The 21,992-nt window shown below is 49.0% G+C and overlaps 1 protein-coding gene across 12 annotated transcripts in view; it reads left to right on the top strand.

The window, feature by feature from the left end:
• The window catches only part of CLCN5 (chloride voltage-gated channel 5), a 138,385-nt gene that overhangs the window by 86,356 nt on the left and 30,037 nt on the right, over positions 1–21,992 (top strand). For 11 of the 12 annotated variants that reach the window (XM_077465150.1, XM_077465139.1, XM_077465141.1 and 8 more), the window contains 4 exons: positions 3,192–3,398; positions 14,016–14,096; positions 17,597–17,677; positions 17,822–18,364. In XM_077465150.1, coding sequence (XP_077321276.1) covers positions 3,192–3,398; positions 14,016–14,096; positions 17,597–17,677; positions 17,822–18,364 — 912 coding nt within the window. The remainder of the gene's footprint in view (positions 1–3,191; positions 3,399–14,015; positions 14,097–17,596; positions 17,678–17,821; positions 18,365–21,992) is intronic. The other variant, XM_077465148.1, reaches the window with a different exon arrangement.

Below are 21,992 nucleotides of genomic sequence, written 5' to 3'. Positions count from 1 at the left end.
ATTTCATTATTTGGTTGTTAGGAGACGTATCCCACACTATTTAGAACTGACCAAGACATTCAGAAGGTTAGACTCCTTATTTGTTTTGTTTTCCGGGGCCAGAAAATGTTGTAAGGCGTCCCGACGCACTATTGCTAGATGGCTCAGAGTAGCCATCGAGCAGGCTTATTCAGTTGTAGGGAAAGAAATCCCAGTGGGAATTAAAGCACACTCTACAAGAGCTATGGCAGCTTCCCAGGCAGAAGGAGCGGGAGCAACGCCAGAACAGATTTGCAGGGCAGCAACATGGTCCAGCTACTCCACTTTCATAAAACACTACAGAGTGGATCTGATGTCAGCAGGTGAGCAGGCCTTTGGGCTAAGGGTTTTGCAAGCTGTAGTCCCACCCTAACTGGTAAGTGCTCGTTTATCCTCTCATAGTGGCTGTCCTGAAAGACGATTTGGGAAAATTACAGTTGCGCTTACCGGTAACGTCTTTTCCAGTAGTCTTTCAGGACAGCCCTAGTTACCCACCCGAAAATTGGGGGGAGTCTTACAAAAGACCAGAACGCAGCAGGATAATGGTATTTGACAATGTGTTATTAATGTGTTCTTGTGTCTCCCCAGCTGGCCGGAGGTAATCTCAATATAAACTGAGGTCCGGCCGGGGAAGTAAGAATTTATGGGCTGGCGCAGTGTTTCCAGAGGGAAGAGGAGGAGACTATGTCTCATAGTGGCTGTCCTGAAAGACTACTGGAAAAGACGTTACCGGTAAGCGTAACTTTTCAAATTTGTCGCTTTTTTTATTTATAGCGCAAAAAATAAAAACCGCAGGGTTGATCAAATACCACAAAACAAAGCTCTATGGGGAAAAAAGGGCGTTAATTTTTTTTGGGAGCAACGTTGCACAACTGCGCAATTGTCCGTTAAAACGACGCAGCGCAGAATCACAAAAAGTGCTCTGGTCAGGAAGGGGGTAAATCCTACCTGGACTGAAGTGGTTGTTAAGGCAGTGCACACAGCCCCTGCCAGCCCCTCTGCTAGGATTATGATGTACATACTGTATGCCATTTTCTAAATTTCTTCTTATAAATAGTTTTTCCTATCCCCGATCAGGGATCATGTGACCGCCCAGCTTTTTCTTTCTCCACTGTATGTATTCCAGAGGGAGGGGCTGAGCTCTTCCTCTGACGTCTTCCGGGTGATCACGTGACCTCCCTCTGTAATACAAACATCGGAGGAAGACCGTGACCGCCTGGCAGATGTCAGAGGGACAGCCCCTCCCTCTGTACTACATACAGTGGAAAAACACAGCTGCTGGCGTTCACATGATAGCTGATCGGGGAAAAAAAAAATGGCATATAGTATGTACATCATATAATCCTATCAGAGGGGCTGGCAGTGATTGGGAAGCAGTAATGTGTGCACTGCTCGGAACAGTGATAGAAGTGGAGGGGAGGGGACGGCTCACACACACACACAGAGATGACAGGCAGAGAGGACACAGGAGCTGAGAGGAGAGTTGCAGATAGCAGGCTGCGGATGATGGAGGCACTTAAACTGACCACGGTGTGTCAGGGCTCGGCAACCATGATACACTGTTACAGGGGGCCAAATTACACAGCACAAGCACTGTGCTGTATAAAATGCTTTAAAGAAACGGGATATATATATATATAATGTATGTATATGTTTCTGTTTCTTTAATCTATATTTATATATTATTTATTTTTAATTTTTTTGGGTTAACAAACGTTTTAACAATATTCTAGTGGTTTTTGCCCATTGTTCTTCGTCTAGTATACCCAGCAAGCATATCTGTGTAGCACATGGCACTGGAATGGAAAGAATTTGGTATAATACTGCGACCACTCCATATTGAAATTTAAAGGATCAGTTCACCCTTTTAACCACCCTTTAATCACTTGCCGACCAGCCGGCGCTGATATACAGCGGTAGGGTGGCTCTATTTCGTATCGGTACGGTGGTTTGTTTTAAGAGATATAGCGAGCACCGATACGCATGGCTGGTGGCCGTGATGTCCGCTGGCCATCCGCGATTGCTCCACAAAGAGGCAGAGTGAGGATCTGTCAATGTAAACAAACAGATCCCCATTGTGACGGGAGTACAGTGTGATCGTCTGTTCCTAGTGATCAGGAACAATCTCTCTCGCTCTCTCTCGCTCTCTCTCGCTCTCTCTCGCTCTCTCTCGCTCTCTCTCGCTCTCTCTCGCTCTCTCTCGCTCTCTCTCGCTCTCTCTCGCTCTCGCTCGCTCGCTCTCTCTCGCTCTCGCTCGCTCGCTCTCTCTCGCTCTCGCTCTCTCTCTCTCGCTCTCTCTCTCTCCTGCAGTCTGTCCCCACCTCCCTAGGGCACACTTAACCCCTTGATCACCCCTTTGCGATTGTCAGTTAAAGTAACGCAGTGCCGTATCGCAAAAATGGCCTGGTCGGGAGTAAATCTTCCAGAGGTCAAGGGGTTAAAGAGGTACTGCAGTCTGCGCACATAATATGTAATAAAAACATCTTTGCCATTCTGAAGCTTCCCTCCAACCACTTTGCATATTATTTTAATATATACTGTGATTCTGTACTTGCCAATTTTGCTGCAGAAATCTCCCTCCACTGAGTGTGGCTGCAGCCATCTTAACTGTGGGCAGCTGAAGCTGCTGCCTGTTCACTTCCTGGATTTACACAGACACACAGGAGGCACACCTTCAGCTCTGCAGCTCTCATTGGCCCTCTTATGACTCATCCCCCCCTCCCTTCCTGGCAAACTCACAGGAGTTAGAGAGCTGTGCATGATGTCTTAAACCTAGGCGAATGACCAGACAAGAAACAGGAAGTGGTCTATATAAGGTATTTATGGGGCAGAAAAAAATGTTTTACTATCCAAAGTTAAAACAACAACAAGGGCAGAAGATTTAATAGATGGAAAGATGAGAAAATGACGACTAAAGGTCCGCTTTGTCTGGAACAAGAAAATTAGGTCTGTGGGGCTCGGGGACATGCGGCTCTTTTGCCCATAAGATTTTTAATTGTGACAAGTTCTGCTTTAAGTTCCTATCCTTTGGGAATAAGTCCCACCCATTGCCTCCTTATCCAATGAGTGGCCAGTAATGGTGCTCTGCTTGTCAGGATGTTGTTGGGCGGGGCTTAAACCCAAATCCAACCGAGTTGTCACTCTGATTTGCTTGCATGTTCTTTTCTTTTTAGATTAAAACCATATTGAGTGGTTTTATAATCCGAGGATACTTGGGCAAGTGGACGCTGATGATCAAGACCATGACTCTGGTGCTGGCTGTATCATCAGGCCTGAGCCTGGGGAAGGAAGGACCCCTCATTCATGTGGCCTGCTGCTGTGGGAACATCCTGTGCCACCTTTTCACCAAGTACCGCAAAAATGAAGCCAAGAGAAGAGAGGTAAACCATGAAACGTCAGAGAATTTTCATGTCCCCATGTCCATCATTAATGTAGAAATATATAATAAAATATATATATATATTTATAATAATATAATAGATATAGATCGATAAAGGAACGGAGCGTTATAACCCCTGTCAGATTTTTTTTTTTTTTTTTTTTTTGCCACTTGTGTCCTATGGCGAGGATTTCCCTTTCATTTCCTGTCTCATAGCCAAACAAGAAGTGAGGAAAGCCCTGAAAATTAGGGGAATTCCACAGTGTCTCCAGTGTCTCAAAGCTCTAGCTTGTATCCTAGAGACAGTGTCTCTAGGATACAAGCTAGAGCTTTGAGAGTTTCCACCATCTCGTTTTCTGAGATCAAATGTTCCCAAGGATCCAGGGAAAAGGCAATCCCTGTTGCAAGCATTAGACTGATTATTGGCTCAAGGGGTGATCAGACAGATTCCCAAACCGCCTCAGCTCACCAGAACTAGTGTCCCCATTGGAAGCCTTGGAAGCGTACACTCACTGGCCACTTTATTAGGTACGCCTGTTCAATTGCTTGGCAACACAAATTGCTAATCAGCCAATCACATGGCAGCAACTCAATGCATTTAGGCATCTAGACGTGGTGAAGACGACTTCCTGAAGTTCAACCCGAGCAGCAGAATGGGGAAGAAAAGGAATTTAAGTGACTTTGAACGTGGCATGGTTGTTGGTGCCAGACGGGCTGTTCTGAGTATTTCATAAACTGCTGATCTACTGGGATTTTCACACACAACCATCTCTCGGGTTTACAGAGAATGGTGGGGTGGGGGGGGGGGGGAGAAAATATCCAGTGAGCAGCAGTTGTGTGGAGGAAAATGCTGCCTTGATGTCAGAGAAGACTGGGCAGACTGGTTCCAGGTGATAGAAAGGTGACCGTAACTTAAATAATCTCTTGTTACACCCAAGATGTGCAGAATACTATGTCTGAACACACAACACATTCAATCTTGAAGCAGATGGACTACAGCAGCAGAAGACCACACTGGGTGCCACTCCTGTCAGCTAAGAACAGGAAACTGAGGAAACTATTCACACAGGATCATCAAAATTGGACAATAAAAGATTGGAAAAACATTTCTGGTCTGAGTCTGGATTTCAGCTGCGACATTTACATGGTGGGGTCAGAATTTGGCGTGTGGATCCATCCGGCCTTGTATCACCGATTCAGGTTGGTGGTGGGGGTGTAATGGTGTGGGGGGATATTTCTTTATTGTACATCATAGGACACAAGTAATCACTTGGTGGGTTATAGGCCTACCTTCAGGTGTTGACACTGGTATAACCAACACAGGAAGTTGACTCCCCTATATAACCCCTCCTCCTTCCAGCAGCACTCAGTTTTTTCGCCAGTGTCGGTCACGAGTGAAGATGTGCTGTGCGGAGCTCCAGGAGGGATCCATGCTGGATTTAAAGAAACCTCCACAATCAGATCCATCCTCGCCACTGAGGCCGTAGGATGGTACCTGGACCTCGATGCAAAAACAAGGTTTTGCCTGTACTGCTTCTCTTTGAGAGCTGGACCCTAGGAACCAGGACGCTTTTTGGTCTTGCTACATTTCCTAAAGTTGTCCTGAGGGGTGCTATACAAGGCTCAAAGGAGCGGAACCCCTTTTTAAAAGGGCCCCAGTCTGAGCGTGTTTAAACGCGTGATGGGTGAAAGTTGGATCTGTCTGTTAAATCAGCAGTATCCTGCAGCGAGGACAAGGTAGGGGAAGAAGCTGTGCTTTTTCCTTCAATATACCTTATATGCCTTATAAATGTCTCCTCTATAAGGAGTAACTTACATTACCTATGATGTGTCTTAGTGCAGCTCTGTCTCAGAACATGTGTGGTCCCAGCAGCAGAGGGGGTTCTTACTATAGATCTTGTGAGATTTGGTAAAAAATACAGCAGTTGCTAATACAGAGATGCGTATAAATTTCTATATGGGCGGTGGCTGATTAGTTGACGCAGCTGCTTTAGCTGCATGGTTTAATTACAACCCAGCACTTCCACCTAGTAACATTGGGAAACACCCTATGCTTCTGTGGTTTAAAAAAAAACGATAAATCTGCTGACAGAACCCCCTCTTCCCCTCCCCTCTTCCCCTCCCCCTTGTAGAGGTGTATAGTATGTTCACCTTACTTTGTGTTGGCCATCCGGGTCCCTAGCAGGGCCTGAGAACGCAGAGGGGCATGTCCGGAAGGTCACGTGGTGCTGTGCATGGATGTAATGTAGCTGAGGGGAAGCACTGAGGATACCAATCAGGTTCCACCTGAGGCTTTATATCACAGATGCTCTCATTTCAGAAAGACTTTTTAACTGAAGAGAGGCAGTCTGTCACACTAAAGCCTCATACACACGATAGGACTTTGTACAAACTTTCCCTTGGATTTTTGTACAAAGGGCGTCGGCCCTGAACTTGTATTGCATACACACAGCAGGACTTTTTCAGCCAACTTTCACCAAACCACGTGTTTTTTTCTGCTCTTTACCGCCACCTTTGGTCAACTTCTGTATTGTTGTCTGATCTTTTGCATTGGTTCTGAGCATGCCTGTTTGTACTTTGTACAAAAGTCCTATGGTTTTCTGTACACACGATCAGACTTTGCTCCATCGGACTTTTGTTGCCAGAAAGTTTGTCCGTTCGCACAGCCAACAAAAGTCCGATGAAAACCAAAAAAGTTTGTCCGATGGAGCGTACACACGGTCGGATGTTGCTCCAAAACAGCTAATTTGCATGTTTGTTGTCAAAAAGTCTGATCGTGTGTATGGGCCTTTAGCGACACCAGAGCGCTGGGCACGTAAGGATGTAAACAGCCATTTCCAGACAGAAAGAACTGTTATTTTGTGTGTACCTCTGCTTGTGCTTTGCACTATGTCTTCCAGACCTACCGTAAAGGTACCTAAGGTGTCCCCCCCCCCCCCAGGCGCTGGGAATCCCAGTTATGCCTCCATACTATCTTCTTCTTCGGAGAGATCAGACATTGCAAGCCAGGGTGATTCATTGGAAGCTAGCGGTGGTGCAACTGCTTCACACACTTCAGCCCCTGTAGAGGTGACTGAAGATGGATTATCCTCTGCCTTGCAAGGCTTAGAAGGAAGATTAGCGGCTTTAATCACATCCTCCATCCAGTGTATAGGAAGCGTCCTAGATCCCCCCCCCCCCCCACTTTAGACTCTTTACAGTCAGTGGAGGGTCCAAGAGAATTATGGGGACAGGATGGGGTATTGCCCTCAGATGATCGGGAGGAAAGACATGTGATTTATTTCTCTGCGGTGGAAGCAATACTTTAAGTTCCCAAGGATCCCTACTTCACAATCTGAAGTACAGAGGCTTGCAAAGATGGTTCGCTCTACTTGCGTGCTACCCCTAACAGAGTTGGCTGAAGGGCCGGTCTCTTCCTTGGGTTCTTTGAAGCCTTTACAGCCTTTGCATGCGTTTCCCGTCCACGCATTACTAAAAAAGCTTATTTATACCGAATGGGATCATCCGCATAAGCATTTTTTTTCCCTTCCAAAGAGACTAGCAAAGCTCTATCCTATGGAAGAAAGATTCACTAAAAGATGGAAAGTTCCAGCAGTTGACGCTGCGATTTCCAATGTGAAAAAAATAAAATAAATGTTTTTTTTTTTACCCAGTGGACAATGTGCTTATGCTTAAAGTTCCAACAGATAAGAAGTTGGAAGGTCTGTTAAAATCCTTTTTTTCTTAGCAGGTACTGTTGCTCAGCCTGCAATTGCAGCTATAAGCATCTGTCAGTCCTTAAAGGACCAGTTCACAGATGCTCTCAGATGAGCTCCCTGCACAACAAGCACAGGAACTGGCCGAGCTACCTAAAGCATTATGCTTTGCTGTAGACGCTATGAAGGATTCTATTCACTAGGCATCACGCCTTGCATATTGTACTTGTACATTATGCAAAGGACCCTTTGGTTAAAGGGTTGGTTAGCTGAGACGCCTTGCAAGAACCTTCTAACTAGTTTCCCCTTTAAGGGAGAACGATTATTTGACAATAGTTTGGATAAATACGTTCAAACAATTTCCAGCGGAAATAGTACTCTTTTGCCAGTCAAAAGAAAATATAAGGGTCTTTCATTTAAACTGTTCGGCCTCTGCCATCAGACCAGGCATAAAGGAAGACCTGGGGCTACAAGTCTGCAAAGCAGAATACAAGACCTCCTTATGAAGCGGCATCTCCCCTCACCAAGGTGGGGGAAAGACTTTTGATGTACTCAGAAGTCTGGCAAAGGGAGATTCAGGACAAATGGACTCTCTCCACAGTGTCTCTAGGATACAAGCTAGAGCTTTGAGAGTTTCCACCATCTCGTTTTCTGAGATCAAACGTTCCCAAGGATCCAGGGAAAAGGCAATCCCTGTTGCAAGCATTAGACTGATTATTGGCTCAAGGGGTGATCAGACAGATTCCCAAACAAGAGCAAGGTTTGAGGTTTTACTCAAAACCTAATTATGGTGCCAAAGCCAAATAGGGATATCAGACCAAGTCTAGATCTACGTAATCTAAATCTGTTCCTCCAAAATCTGCTCCATTTGCATGCAGTCAATAAAGTCAGTCGTTTTCATCCTGCAAGGAGAAAAACTTCTGGCGTCCATCGACATCAGAGATGCATAGCTGCTTGTCCATATATTTCCTCCTCATCAGAGGTTTCTGTGATTCAAAGTAGAACAGAAGCATTTTCAGTTAATAGCCTTGCCCTTCGGGCTTGCTACAGCATCTTGGGTATTCACTAAGGTATTGGCTCCACCTCTAGTCAGGTTAAGGGCACAGGGTGTAACTGTCTTGGCTTACTTAGACGATCTATTGTTAATAGACCAGTCAGTGGCTTGCTTGAAGCAAGGTGTAGCCATCACAAGCAGTTACCTGGAAGGTTTGGATTGGATTCTCAACCTAAAGAAATCCTCCTTAAAGCCACTAAGAAGGCTGGTGTATCTGGGCCTGATCATAGACACAGCCCAGAAAAGGGGTGTTATTGCCTCCCGCAAGGATCAGCTCCATACAGGAGCTGGTGAGGATGATCAGGTTGAAGAGAAATCCTTCAATTCGCTTTTGCATGAGGTTGTTAGGGAAGATGGTAGCTTCATTCAAAGCAGTTCCCTATGCTCAATTCCATTCGAAACTGAAAGCAGTATTGTCTGCTTGGAACAAAACTATTCAAGCTTTGGACTTGCCAATGTGGCTGTCCCCCATGAGTGTCCCAAAGCCTCAGTTGGTGGTTACTATCTTGGAACCTGCTGAAGGGAAAGTCCTTCAGATCAATTATCTGGAAGGTAGTAACGACAGATGCCAGCCTTTCAGGCTGGGGAGTAGGAGCCTTGCCCATCGACATCCTAGAGATTCCGGCAGTGTATCTGGTTCTAGAAACCTGGACCTCCCAGTTTAAAGAATTGTCCTGCCAGGATCCAGTCTGACAATGCCACGGCTGTGGCATATATCAATCACAAGGGGTCACCAAGAGTCTCTCAGCTCAGAGAGGTGAACCAGATTCTAACTTGGACAGAAGAGAATGTCCCATGCCTATTGGCAGTTTTCATTCCGGGAGTAGAGAATTGGCAGGTGGACTATCTAAGTCGCTGGCAGTTATTCCCCGGAGAATAGTCTCTTCACCCCAAGGTGTTTCAGGCTGTTTGCCAAAGATGGGGGACTCCGGACGTCAACTTTTGTATCCAGGACAGGGGACCCACTCGCATACGGAACAGATGCGTTTGCGACCCCGTGGCATCGGTTTTTACTGATCTATGCACTTTTCCCCGATTCAGTTGCTACCTCAAGTTCTTTGCTGGATCAAGCTGGAAAGAAAATCGGTAATACTGGTAGCACCAGCATGGCCCAAAGGTCATGGTATGCAGAGATCGTAAGGATGGCAGTGGAGGGTCCAGGGCTCTTCCCACTAAGGCCAGACCTGCTATCTCAGGGGCCGATATTCCATCCTACTTTACGAACGCTAAATTTTAACGGCTTGGCTATTGAGACCCACATTCTGAATAAACGTGGGCTTTCCAGGTCAGTTATCTCTACTTTGATTAATGCTAGGAAGCCAGCTTTTAGAGCTATATATTATAGAGCCTGGAAAGCTTGTTTCCTGGTGTGAGTCCAAGGGTTGGTACCCTCGGAGATATATCATAGGCAGAATTCTTACCTTTCTACAATTAAGCGTAGAGATGAAGTTGGCCCTGAGTACTATTAAGGGCCAAGTCTCTGCCTCATCAATTTTTATTTCAAAGACTGCTTGCTATGTATTCTTTAGTCCAGGGTTTCATGCAAGGAGTGCTGCGGATTAATCCGCCAGTTAAAGTAGTTGTATATTCGATTTAGGTACTTTATACCTTTATACCTATAATAAGGCTTACCTGTAGGTGAAAAAAAAAATATCTCCTAAACCTGTACAGTTTAGGAGATATTCCCCTCGCAATGCGCCGCTGACTGCAGCGGCGCATGTGCACGGGGGATTCTCGGCTGGAAGTCCAGCCGGCTCCGGCCCCTGCCGGGAAGAAATCTCCCGTGCGCAGGCGCAGGAGTGACGATATCACGGCTCCGGCCACTCACAGCGCCAGAGCCGCGATACCCGGAAGAAATGCAGAGGAAACATGTCAGCTTCCTCTGCGTGGATCGGGCCAGATGTTGGGACCTCGTTCTAAGGTAAGTATTTCATAATGAGCTAGTATGTGGTGCATACTAGCTCATTATGCCTTTTCCTTTGCAGGTGAGTTAAAAAAAAAAAAAAAAAAATTCAGCGGGTATACAACCGCTTTAAATCACTCTTAAGCCCTTGGGACTTAAATTTAGTTTTGTCAGTGTTACAAAAACAGCCATTCGAACCGTTGCAGCATGTTCCCTTAGTCCTTCTGACTAGGAAGCTGATATTTTCATTTGCTATATCCTCAGCAAGAAGGATTTCAGAATTGGCTGCTCTTTCTTGTAAGGAGTCATATTTAATTATTCATGAGGACAGAGTGGTGTTACGCCCTCGTCCAGGTTTTTTGCCAAAAGTGGTTTTAGGCTTTCATCTGAATGAAGATCTTGTCCTGCCAGGGTTTTTTCCTAAGACCTTGTTCCAGGGAAGAAAGGTCACTACATTGTCTTGATGTAGTGAGAGCAGTGAAAATGTATTTAAGAAAACTGCTCCGATTCGTAAGGGACAGGCAGCGTCAAAATTCACTGTCGCTAAGTGCATTTGGCAAGTTTATAATTCAAACTTATGATTTCAAAGGAAAGATTCCCCCTTTTCAAGTTAAGGCGCACTCTACCAGAGCGGTTGGTGCTTCTTGAGCAGTGCGTCGCCAGGCCTCCAGGTCTCAAATCTGCAAGGCCGCTACTTGGCCTTCAGTACATACATTTGCAAAATTTTATCAAGTGCATGTAAGGCCGCGTACACACGGGCGGACTGTTCGCCCAACCTTGTTCGGCAAACAGTTTCATCAAACAGTCCGCTCAAAATTTGCATGAGCGGACTTGCCCACACACGAGCGGACTGTTTGACGAACAAGGTTGGGCAAACAGTTCGCTCAACTTTTGAAATGAACGGACTCGCCCACGTAAGGCGGAGGCAAATCCGCCCATTTCGAGCGCGTGTACAGGTAGGCGGGGCCCGCGAAGGAGACGTCGCGGGCTCCGCCGCCTGGAATGGGCTTAAAGGGGAACCCCAACGCCGAAAAAAATCGGCGTGGGGGTTCCCCCCAAGTCCACACCAGACCCTTGCCCGAGCACGCTACCCGGCCGGCCAGGAAAGGGGGGCGAGCGAGCGCGCCCCCCCTCCTGAGCCGTACCAGGCCGCGTGCCCTCAACATGGGGGGTGCCTTGGGGAAGGGGGGGGCCGCGCGGCCCCCCCACCCCAAAGCACCTTGTCCCCATGTTGATGAGGACAAGGGCCTCTTCCCGACAACCCTGGCCGTTGGTTGTCGGGGTCTGCGGGCGGGGGGCTTATCGGAATCCGGGAGCCCCCTTTAAGAAGGGGGCCCCCGGATACCGGCCCCCCACCCTATGTGAATGAGTATGGGGTACAATGTACCCCTACCCATTCACCTGTGAACTAAAGTACAATAAAAAACACAACACAGAGAAAAAATATTTTATTGCACAGCTCCGGGGGTCTTCCGTCTTCGGGGGTCTTCTCGCCGGACTCCTCCGCTATGTGTGTGTAGCTCTTTTGCTAGCGGAGGAGTCCGGCTTTCTTCCTCCCCGCCGCCGGCCTCTTCTCCCGACTTCGGGGGTCTTGTCCCCCTCTTCGGTTCTTCTGCCGGGCCACCGCGCCTTCTTGTAGCTCTTTTACAGGCGGTGGCCCGGTCTTCTGTCGCCGCCGCCGCCTTCCGTTCTTGTTCTTCTTCTTGTTCTTCTTCTTCTCCTGGAGATGTTGACTCGACGATCTCTCCGGCCGGAATGCCAGAGCCGCGCTGTGCGGTCACTTATATAGTGACAATGGGGCGGTGTCACATGGTATATGTCACATGGGTTGGTCACATGGTGACCCCGCCCCCTTACGATGTCATAGTCCCCATGTGACATCAACCCATGTGACCAACCCATGTGACATATACCATGTGACACCGCCCCATTGTCACTATATAAGTGGCAGCGGAGCGTGTCCCTGGCATTCCGGCCGGAGAGCTCGTCGAGTCAACATCTCCAGGAGAAGAAGAAGAACAAGAAGAAGAACAAGAACGGAAGGCGGCGGCGGCGACAGAAGACCGGGCCACCGCCTGTAAAAGAGCTACAAGAAGGCGCGGTGGCCCGGCAGAAGAACCGAAGGCGGCGACAGAAGAACGGAAGACGGCGACAGAAGACCGGGCCACCGGACCAGGCGCGGTGGCCCGGCAGAAGAACCGAAGAGGGGGACAAGACCCCCGAAGTCGGGAGAAGAGGCCGGCGGCGGGGAGGAAGAAAGCCGGACTCCTCCGCTAGCAAAAGAGCTACACACACATAGCGGAGGAGTCCGGCGAGAAGACCCCCGAAGACGGAAGACCCCCCGGAGCTGTGCAATAAAATATTTTTTCTCTGTGTTGTGTTTTTTATTGTACTTTAGTTCACAGGTGAATGGGTAGGGGTACATTGTACCCCATACTCATTCACATAGGGTGGGGGGCCGGTATCCGGGGGCCCCCTTCTTAAAGGGGGCTCCCGGATTCCGATAAGCCCCCCGCCCGCAGACCCCGACAACCAACGGCCAGGGTTGTCGGGAAGAGGCCCTTGTCCTCATCAACATGGGGACAAGGTGCTTTGGGGTGGGGGGGCCGCGCGGCCCCCCCTTCCCCAAGGCACCCCCCATGTTGAGGGCACGCGGCCTGGTACGGCTCAGGAGGGGGGGCGCGCTCGCTCGCCCCCCTTTCCTGGCCGGCCGGGTAGCGTGCTCGGACAAGGGTCTGGTGTGGACTTGGGGGGAACCCCCACGCCGATTTTTTTCGGCGTTGGGGTTCCCCTTTAAGCCCATTCCAGGCGGCGGAGCCCGCGACGTCTCCTTCGCGGGCCCCGCCTACCTGTACACGCGCTCGAAATGGGCGGACTTTCCGAGCGGGAACAGTCCGCTCATTTCGAAAGTACAGCGGACAAGCCCACACACGGGCGGACTGTTCGCTCAAACACAGTTTCAGCGGACAGTTTTTCGGAATTTCCGAAAGACTTTGTCCGTCCAACTGTCCGCTGAAACTGTCCGCTGAAAGCCCACACACGAGCGGACTGTCCGCCCAAACACTGTTCAGCGGACAAGGTTGGGCGAACAGTCCGCCCGTGTGTACGCGGCCTAAGATGGAATGAGGATATCGCCTTTGGGCGCAGTGTAAGTCCTCAGGTCTGGGGGTTACCCTATGGGTTGTTTCTCTCTCCCCTCAAGTAGCATTGCTATGGGACATCCCACCAAGTGATTACTTGAGACTCTGTGTCCTATGATGTACTCCAAGAAAAGGATTTTACAGGTAAGCTGTTTTAAAAATCCTATTTTTCTTGCCACACTTTGGGCCCCTTAGTACCAATTGAGCATGGATTAAACACCACGGCCTACCTGAGTATTGTTGCTGTCCATGTCCATCACTTCATTACTACAGTGTCCCCATCTTCTGATGGCTCCTTCCAGCAGGATAATGCACCATGTCACAAAGCTCCAATCATCTCACCACTGGACAATGAGGTCACTGTACTCCAATGGTCTCCACACTCACCACATCTCATCCAATAGAACAGCTTTGGGAGGTGGTGGAACCATGTCACAAACCTCCAATCTTCTCACCACTGGCCATTGAGGTCACTGTACTCCAATGGCCTCCACACTCGCCACATCTCATCCTATAGAGCACCTTTGGTGGTGGAACGGAGATTGGCATCATGGATGTGCAGCCGACAAATCTGCAGGAACTGTGTGATGCTATCATGTCACTATGGAGCAAAATCTTTGAGGAACGTTTTCGACACCTTGTTGTATCTATTCCACAAAGAATGAAGGCCAAAGGGGGTCCAACCCGGTACTAGCAAGGTGGACCTAATAAAGTGTCCGGTGAGGGTATAATTCTGTGTCTCGTGATCTTCACCTGCTATACACAGTTAGTACATTGCTCTTGTACATTTTGACAATGGTGACCCTTTCTTCTTAAAAAAAAACAGGTGCTGTCTGCTGCAGCTGCTGCTGGAGTGTCTGTGGCCTTTGGTGCTCCCATCGGAGGAGTCCTTTTCAGTCTGGAGGAGGTAATTGCATATTTAAAGTGTAAAGTTAATAAAACAAAATCTATAGTCCATTTTTGCAATACATGCACATTTTCCCCATTTTTTTTTCCATCCCTTTGAACCATGCTGCAGGTAAAGAAAAATAACTTTTGATGGGCCAGAAATTAAAGTACAGTGTGCTCCTACCTTCCTCTATGACGTGACAACACGGCTTTGAATTCCTAAGTATGTGGTGTCAGCCCTGCCTACATAATTTCTGATGGATTACAGAGAACACAGACCTCACCCCCCCCCCCCCTCCTCATTGCCATAACCCCTCCTCCTTATTTCCATACTCTCCTCATTTTCATAAGCCCACCTCATTTTCATCAGTCCCCTTTCTCACCTCCTCATCTTCTTCCCTCACCATTCCCTTCCCCCTCCTCATCTCCATAACTTCCCCCCCTAAATAACCCCTCCTAGTTTCCTCCCCTCTCCATTGTCCCACCTCCTCATTTATTTCCTTTCTCACTTCCATAACCCATTCCTTCATATCCCCTCCTCTTCATCTCCAAAACCCTTCCTCCTCACCTTCAAAACGACTCCTCCTCTTCGCCTTCATAGCCCTCCTCTTCATCTCCGAAACCCCTCCCTGCCTTCATAATCCCTCCACCTTGCCTTCATAACCCTCCTTTTCACCTCCAAAACTCCTCACCTTCATAGCCGATCTGCTTCACCTCCAAAGGTGAGAGAGAGAGACTCTTTATGCATCCCCCTTCTCCATTCACAGAAAAAAAAATGGATAGGCTTCACAATGAGAAATCGGAGGCTATCAGTGACCTGGAATCAGAAGTTCCGGCTCTTGATCGTTGGTACGGAGGCCAGGTTCTCCATGAGACCCCCATCTCTGTGCTGGGAGCACGCCATATGGTGCACTCCCAGCTCAAAGGGAAGTACGCAAATATTCGGCCCCCCAGAAAAAAAGCCAGTCCAGTGGTGCCACATACTTGCATGCGGTCGGGGTGGAGCAGGTTTGAAAGATTTTGTAAACCCCCCCCCCCCCCCCCCCCCCCGTGAAGAAGAAAAAAAGAACTTGCAATACAAAGGCATAATGAGCTTGTGCGCATCGCCTATCTCTATCTCTCATCTCTGTCTCTGTCTCTGTCCATTGAATCATATCTCTCTCTGTGCATCTCATACTAGGCTCATTATGAAATACTTGCCTTAGAACTAAGCCTTGCAGTGGCGCCCGCACACCGTTGACACCGCCGACCTCTTCCCCGGTGTTTCTTCCAGGTTTGCAGTCTCCGGCGCTGTGATTTGCCTGGAGCCACGACCACAAATGCACATGGGAGCCGCCGCCGCGGCACGCGGCTCTGAAGAAACAGCACTAATTTTTTTACAAATGTGAGAAGCGTGGCGTACATTTGCATTCAGCCCCCTTTTACTCTGATACCCCTAACTAAAATCTAGTGGAACCAGTTGCCTTCAGAAGTCACTTAATTAGTAAATAGAGTCCACCTGTGTGTAATTTAATCTCCGTAAAAATACAGCTGTTCTGTGAAGCCAAGGAACACACCAGACAGGTCAGGGATAAAGCCATGGAGAAGATTTAAAGGGGTTGTAAAGGTAAATGTTTTTTCACCTTAATGCATTCTATGCATTAAGGTGAAAAAACATCTGACAGTGCCTGCGCCCCCAGCCCCCCGTTTTACTTGCCTCACCCCTCGAAAGTCCTGCGCTCGTCCCCCGACGTCCTTTCCACTGTTCAGCCTGGCCGCTGATTGGATGGATGGAAAGCAGCGCAGCCATTGGCTCGCACTGCTGTCAATCACATCCACTGATGCAGAGCGCCGGGGGCGGGGCCATGTGATGCAGCTTCTCACCATGCGAGGGAGCTCGCATGAACGTGAGAAGCATCTGAGGGAGGAAGCTGAGACATCCGCCGAGGGACCCCAGAAGAGCAGGTTCGGGGCCACTCTGTGCAAAACGAGCTGCACAGTGGAGGTAAGTATGACATGTTTGTTGTTTTTTTTTATTTTATTTTTTTATTCTCTTTACAATCGCTTTAAAGCAGGGTTAGGTTATGAAAAAATATCCCAAGCTTTGAACATCCTTCTTTTCTTTTGTGAGTATCTAATTACTGACTGTGTTGGCCCAGCTCCTCCACCCCACCCCCTCACCTCCCTACATAACCTTTTAAGTAAACAATAAGAACAGCCCTCTTGCACACAAGTGTGGTGTCCAGACCCCGATGAGTCTCACTTAGTCTGAAAGGAGATCAACATGCTTTGCTGCCCTCATAGGACTGGGGATGGATGCCCTGATATCATAGTACAAACGCAAAAAACAGAGGGTCCCCCAGCCTAGCACCTTACCTTTTTTAGTAAACCATTTATTGATAAAAACATAATGAATGTATACTCGGACGACTGTGAATCAAAAACTCATCAAAGTCATCGGACATTGGTGCTGGATCTACTGCACGTGCTCCTAGGCTCTCGAAGACACCACCTGGTTCTATTTGGCTTATGAGTTTCAAAGAGTATCCACTCTTCATCAGAGCCAGGTCAAGCTTGCGTGTTTCGAGGGGTATCCCCTCTTTGTTAGAGCCAGGTGAAGCTTACATGTTTCAATTGCTTATCCCTTCTTCATTAGAGCCAGGTGAAGCTTATGTGTTTCAAGGAGTATATTGCCCTTTATCAGAGCAAGGTGAAGCTTACATGTTTTCAGGGGTATCCTTCTTCATCAGAGCCTGGTGAAGCTTACATTTTTTTTTCGAAGGGTGTCCCCTCTTTTTCAGGGCCAGGTGAAGCTTACATGTTTCGAGAAGTATCCCCTCTTCATCAGAGCCAGGTGAAGCTTATGGGTTTTCGAAGGGTATCCCCTATTCATCAGAGCCAAGTGAAGCTTATGTGTTTCAAGGAGTATTTTTCCCTCTATCAGAGCCACTGGAAGCTTGCCTGTTTTGAGGGTTCCCCCTTTTTATCAGAGCTAGATGAAGCTTGCATGTTTTCAGGGGTATCCCCCTTCATCTGTGCCTGGTGAAGCTTAGATTTTTTTCGAAGGGTATCCCCTCTTCATCAGAGCCAAGTGAATCTTATATGTTTGAGGGGTATCCCCCTTTATCCGAGCCAGATAAATCTTAACTGTTTTGAGGGGTATCCTCTTTTCATCAGAGCCAGCTGAAGCTTACATGTTGCAATGGGAATCCCCCTTCATCAGAGCCAGGTGAAGCGTACATGTTTCCAGGGGTATCCCCTATTCATCAAAGCCAGGTGAAGCATACGTGTTTCGAGGGTATTCCCCCTTCATCAGCCAATCAGAGCCAGATGAAGCTCTGATGAAGATACCGCTCGAAACGTGTAAGCCAGTGTAGATTCAGGTGGCATCTTCCTGAGCTAAGGAGCATGCGCAGTGGATCAAGCAATATTGCCTTTGATGTTTTTGATGAGTTTGTGATTCCCAATTGTTTGCAAGTTTTATCAATAATTAGTGCTCCCTCTCTTTTTTGCTTTATATAAACTCTGAGTTTGCTGCAGCTGCTGACATCACTTCCAAGATGGGGTGCACAGCAGCAGTCTTTGGGCTTTTGGATGTGTACAGAAGGGAGGCTTCTACAGGTAAATAATGAGCCTAAAATACCTTAAATGCTCATATAATGTTACTGGAAGATTGTTATTGATTGAATAGTCTTGCAACAGTATCCCTTTACATGTATGTCCACATTGACTTTACTGTGTTTACAGCCTTCATTTTTCTTGTAGGTGAGCTATTATTTTCCCCTGAAGACACTTTGGAGGTCATTCTTTGCTGCATTGGTAGCAGCTTTCACATTGCGCTCCATCAATCCCTTCGGAAACAGCCGACTAGTCCTGTTTTATGTGGAGTTTCACACTCCCTGGCATCTGGTTGAACTTGTCCCATTCATCCTCCTTGGGATATTTGGAGGTCTGTGGGGCGCATTCTTCATCAGGGGGAACATCGCTTGGTGCCGTCGAAGGAAGACCACGAAGCTGGGCCACTATCCAGTGACTGAGGTCTTGGCGGTCACCGCCATCACAGCGGTTATAGCGTTTCCTAACGAGTACACACGAACAAGTTCCAGCGAACTGATCTCTGAGCTTTTCAATGACTGTGGGTTGCTGGACTCATCCAAACTTTGCGACTACAGTAATGACTTCAATAGTACGAATGTCGGGAATCTGCCTGACCGCTCAGCCGGTAGCGGAGTCTACACTGCCTTGTGGCAGCTGTCATTGGCATTAATATTTAAAGCCGTCATCACCATCTTCACATTCGGTATTAAGGTAAGGGGTGGGGTGGTATGCCGTTTTGTATGAGAATGTCTTAACCGCTGTTCTTTCACCTTTTGCCACCTGTGTAACACATATGTGGGATGGCAGAAGAGTGGGCTTTAACATCCACACCCCACGCTTATACGTTGCTGGGCAGCCAATGTTTCTGTGAGGAGTGCTGACAATCAGTATCCAAAGGGACTGGCTCCTGATCATTTGACCACTGTGACCACCAATTGGCGATCAGATGATTGATGCTCATTCCTGCCCCCCCCCCCCCCCCCCCCAGAGGTTCAGACCTTTTAACCACTTTCCGCCCACGACTGTGGACGTTATATACTTGTACAGTGGGGTGGCTGTGGAGGTGATATACTTGTACAGTGGGGTGGCTGTGGAGGTGATATACTTGTACAGTGGGGTGGCTGTGGAGGTGATATACTTGTACAGTGGGGTGGCTGTGGAGGTGATATACTTGGACAGAGGGGTGGCTGTGGAGGTGATATACTTGGACAGAGGGGTGGCTGTGGAGGTGATATACTTGGACAGAGGGGTGGCTGTGGAGGTGATATACTTGGACAGAGGGGTGGCTGTGGAGGTGATATACTTGGACAGAGGGGCGGCTGTGGAGGTGATATACTTGGACAGAGGGGCGGCTGTGAAGGTGATATACTTGACAGAGGGGCGGCTGTGGAGGTGATATACTTGTCAGAGGGGCGGCTGTGGAGGTGATATACTTGTCAGAGGGGCGGCTGTGGAGGTGATATACTTGTCAGAGGGGCGGCTGTGGAGGTGATATACTTGTCAGAGGGGCGGCTGTGGAGGTGATATACTTGTCAGAGGGGCGGCTGTGGAGGTGATATACTTGTCAGAGGGGCGGCTGTGGAGGTGATATACTTGTCAGAGGGGCGGCTGTGGAGGTGATATACTTGTCAGAGGGGCGGCTGTGGAGGTGATATACTTGTCAGAGGGGCGGCTGTGGAGGTGATATACTTGTCAGAGGGGCGGCTGTGGAGGTGATATACTTGTCAGAGGGGCGGCTGTGGAGGTGATATACTTGTCAGAGGGGCGGCTGTGGAGGTGATATACTTGGACAGAGGGGCGGCTGTGGAGGTGATATACTTGGACAGAGGGGCGGCTGTGGAGGTGATATACTTGGACAGAGGGGCGGCTGTGGAGGTGATATACTTGGACAGAGGGGCGGCTGTGGAGGTGATATACTTGGACAGAGGGGCGGCTGTGGAGGTGATATACTTGGACAGAGGGGCGGCTGTGGAGGTGATATACTTGGACAGAGGGGCGGCTGTGGAGGTGATATACTTGGACAGAGGGGCGGCTGTGGAGGTGATATACTTGGACAGAGGGGCGGCTGTGGAGGTGATATACTTGGACAGAGGGGCGGCTGTGGAGGTGATATACCGTATATACTCGAGTATAAGCCGAGATTTTCAGCCTCTTTTTTGAGGCTGAAAGTGCCCCCTCGGCTTATACTCGAGTCATCGCTGTCTGCCCGCTCGATCAGCGTGTCGAGCAGACAGACAGCGGCCATTCTATAATTTAAAAGCCGCGCCTCCGGCGCCGCCTTCGCCTGTGATAGGCGGAACACTGAATTTCCCAGCAGCCTGTGTTCCGCCTATCACGGACATCGTATCATCCTCGTACTACGGACGAGGATGATACGATGTCCGTGATAGGCGGAACACAGGCTGCTGGGAAATTCAGTGTTCCGCCTATCACAGGCGAAGGCGGAGGCGCGGCTTTTGAATTTTACAATGGCCGCCGAGGCGCCGACGAAGAGGGCACGGGACGGAGGCAAGGCAAGGCACGGGACGGGACGGGACGGAGGCAAGGCAAGGCACGACACGGGACGGAGGCAAGGCAAGGCACGACACGGGACGGAGGCAAGGCACGGCACGGGACGGAGGCTCGGGACAAAGGCTCGGGACACAGGTAGGCTGGACACACACACACACACACACACACACACACACACACACACACACACACACACACACACACACACACACACACACACACACACACACACACACACACACACACACACACATGGAGACACACACACACACAGGGATGGATGGATACACACACAGGGATGGATGGATGGAGACACACACAGGGATGGATGGATGGAGACACACACACACACAGGGATGGATGGATGGATGGATGGATGAAGACACACACACACAGGGATGGATGGATGGATGGACACACACACACACACAGGGATGGATGGACGGACACACAGGATGGACGGACACACAGGGATGGACGGACACACACACAGGGATGGACAGGCATGTCTCACCCTCGGCTTATACACGAGTCAATAAGTTTGCCAGTTTTTTTGGGGGTAAATTGGGGGCCTCGGCTTATATTCGGGTCGGCCTATACTCGAGTATATACGGTACTTGGACAGAGGGGCGGCTGTGGAGGTGATATACTTGGACAGAGGGGCGGCTGTGGAGGTGATATACTTGGACAGAGGGGCGGCTGTGGAGGTTATATACTTGGACAGAGGGGCGGCTGTGGAGGTGATATACTCTGACAGAGGGGTGGCTGGGGACGTGGTATAGAGTAGAGTGCAGCTCTAAAGCTTTAAATAAAGATGATTGAGTAAATCTCACAAATGGTTAATACAAATAATATAAAACTCTAATAAGATGAATAATCAGTGATTTTTGTATGAAAAATCTAAAAACAAATTATTAAATAAACATTGAGTCCATAGGTGAAGCCTAGTGAATCTGGATGTGCCTTATGCCGCGTACACACGATCAGACTGTCCGGCGGACTCTAATCCACCCGTGTGTGGGCTCCGGCAGACTTTTTTTTTTTTTTTCCCCGAAAGTCCGGCGGACTTGGAAAGTAGTTTTGACTCAAAAATTGTCCGGCGGACAATCCGCCGTGTGTGTGTGCCCTAGTCCGCCGTACTTTTGAAATTAACGGACTTTCCTGCACACGGAGGAAAGTCTGTTCATTTTGAACGCGGCTCCAGGTAGCCGGGACTAGCGAAGGAAGTCAATGTCGCCCCCTTCGGCGGCAAGATTGACACGTCCCTGGCCCTGTCACCTGGTATGGACTTAAAGGGGAAGCCCTACGCCAAAAAAACGGCGTGCCCCCCCCCCCCCCCCCAGGTCCATATAAGACCCTTATCCGAGCACGCAACCCGGTCGGTCAGGAAAGGGGATGAGGACGAGCGAGCAGCCCCCCCTCCTGAGCCGTACCAGGCAGCATGCCCTCAACACGGGGGGGGGGGGGCCTGCGGCCCCCCCACCCCAAAGCACATTGTCCCCATGTTGATGAGGACAAGGGCCTCTTCCCGACAACCCTGGCCGTTAGTTGTCGGGGTCTGCGGGCAGGGGGCTTATCGGAATCCGGGGGCCCCCTGATACCGCCATCCCCATCCTATGTGAATGAGTATGGGGTACAATGTACCCCTACCCATTCATCTGGTGAAAAAAATGTAAATAAAACACAACACAAGGTTTTAAAATAATTTATTGCACAGCTCCGGGGGTCTTCTGTCTTGAGGGGTCTTCTCGCCGGACTCCTCCGATATCTTCTGCTAGCTGTTTTACTAGCGGAGGAGCCCGGCTTTCTTCTTCGTCACCGCCCGGGG

This window comes from Lithobates pipiens, unplaced genomic scaffold (genome assembly GCF_037356315.1).
Source record: "Lithobates pipiens isolate NorthernLeopardFrog02 unplaced genomic scaffold, aLitPip1_a1.2 Scaffold_1, whole genome shotgun sequence".
Lineage (NCBI taxonomy): Eukaryota > Metazoa > Chordata > Amphibia > Anura > Ranidae > Lithobates > Lithobates pipiens.
The sequence above is the reverse complement of the archived record's forward strand: the minus strand, read 5'-3'. Positions and strand labels throughout refer to the sequence as shown.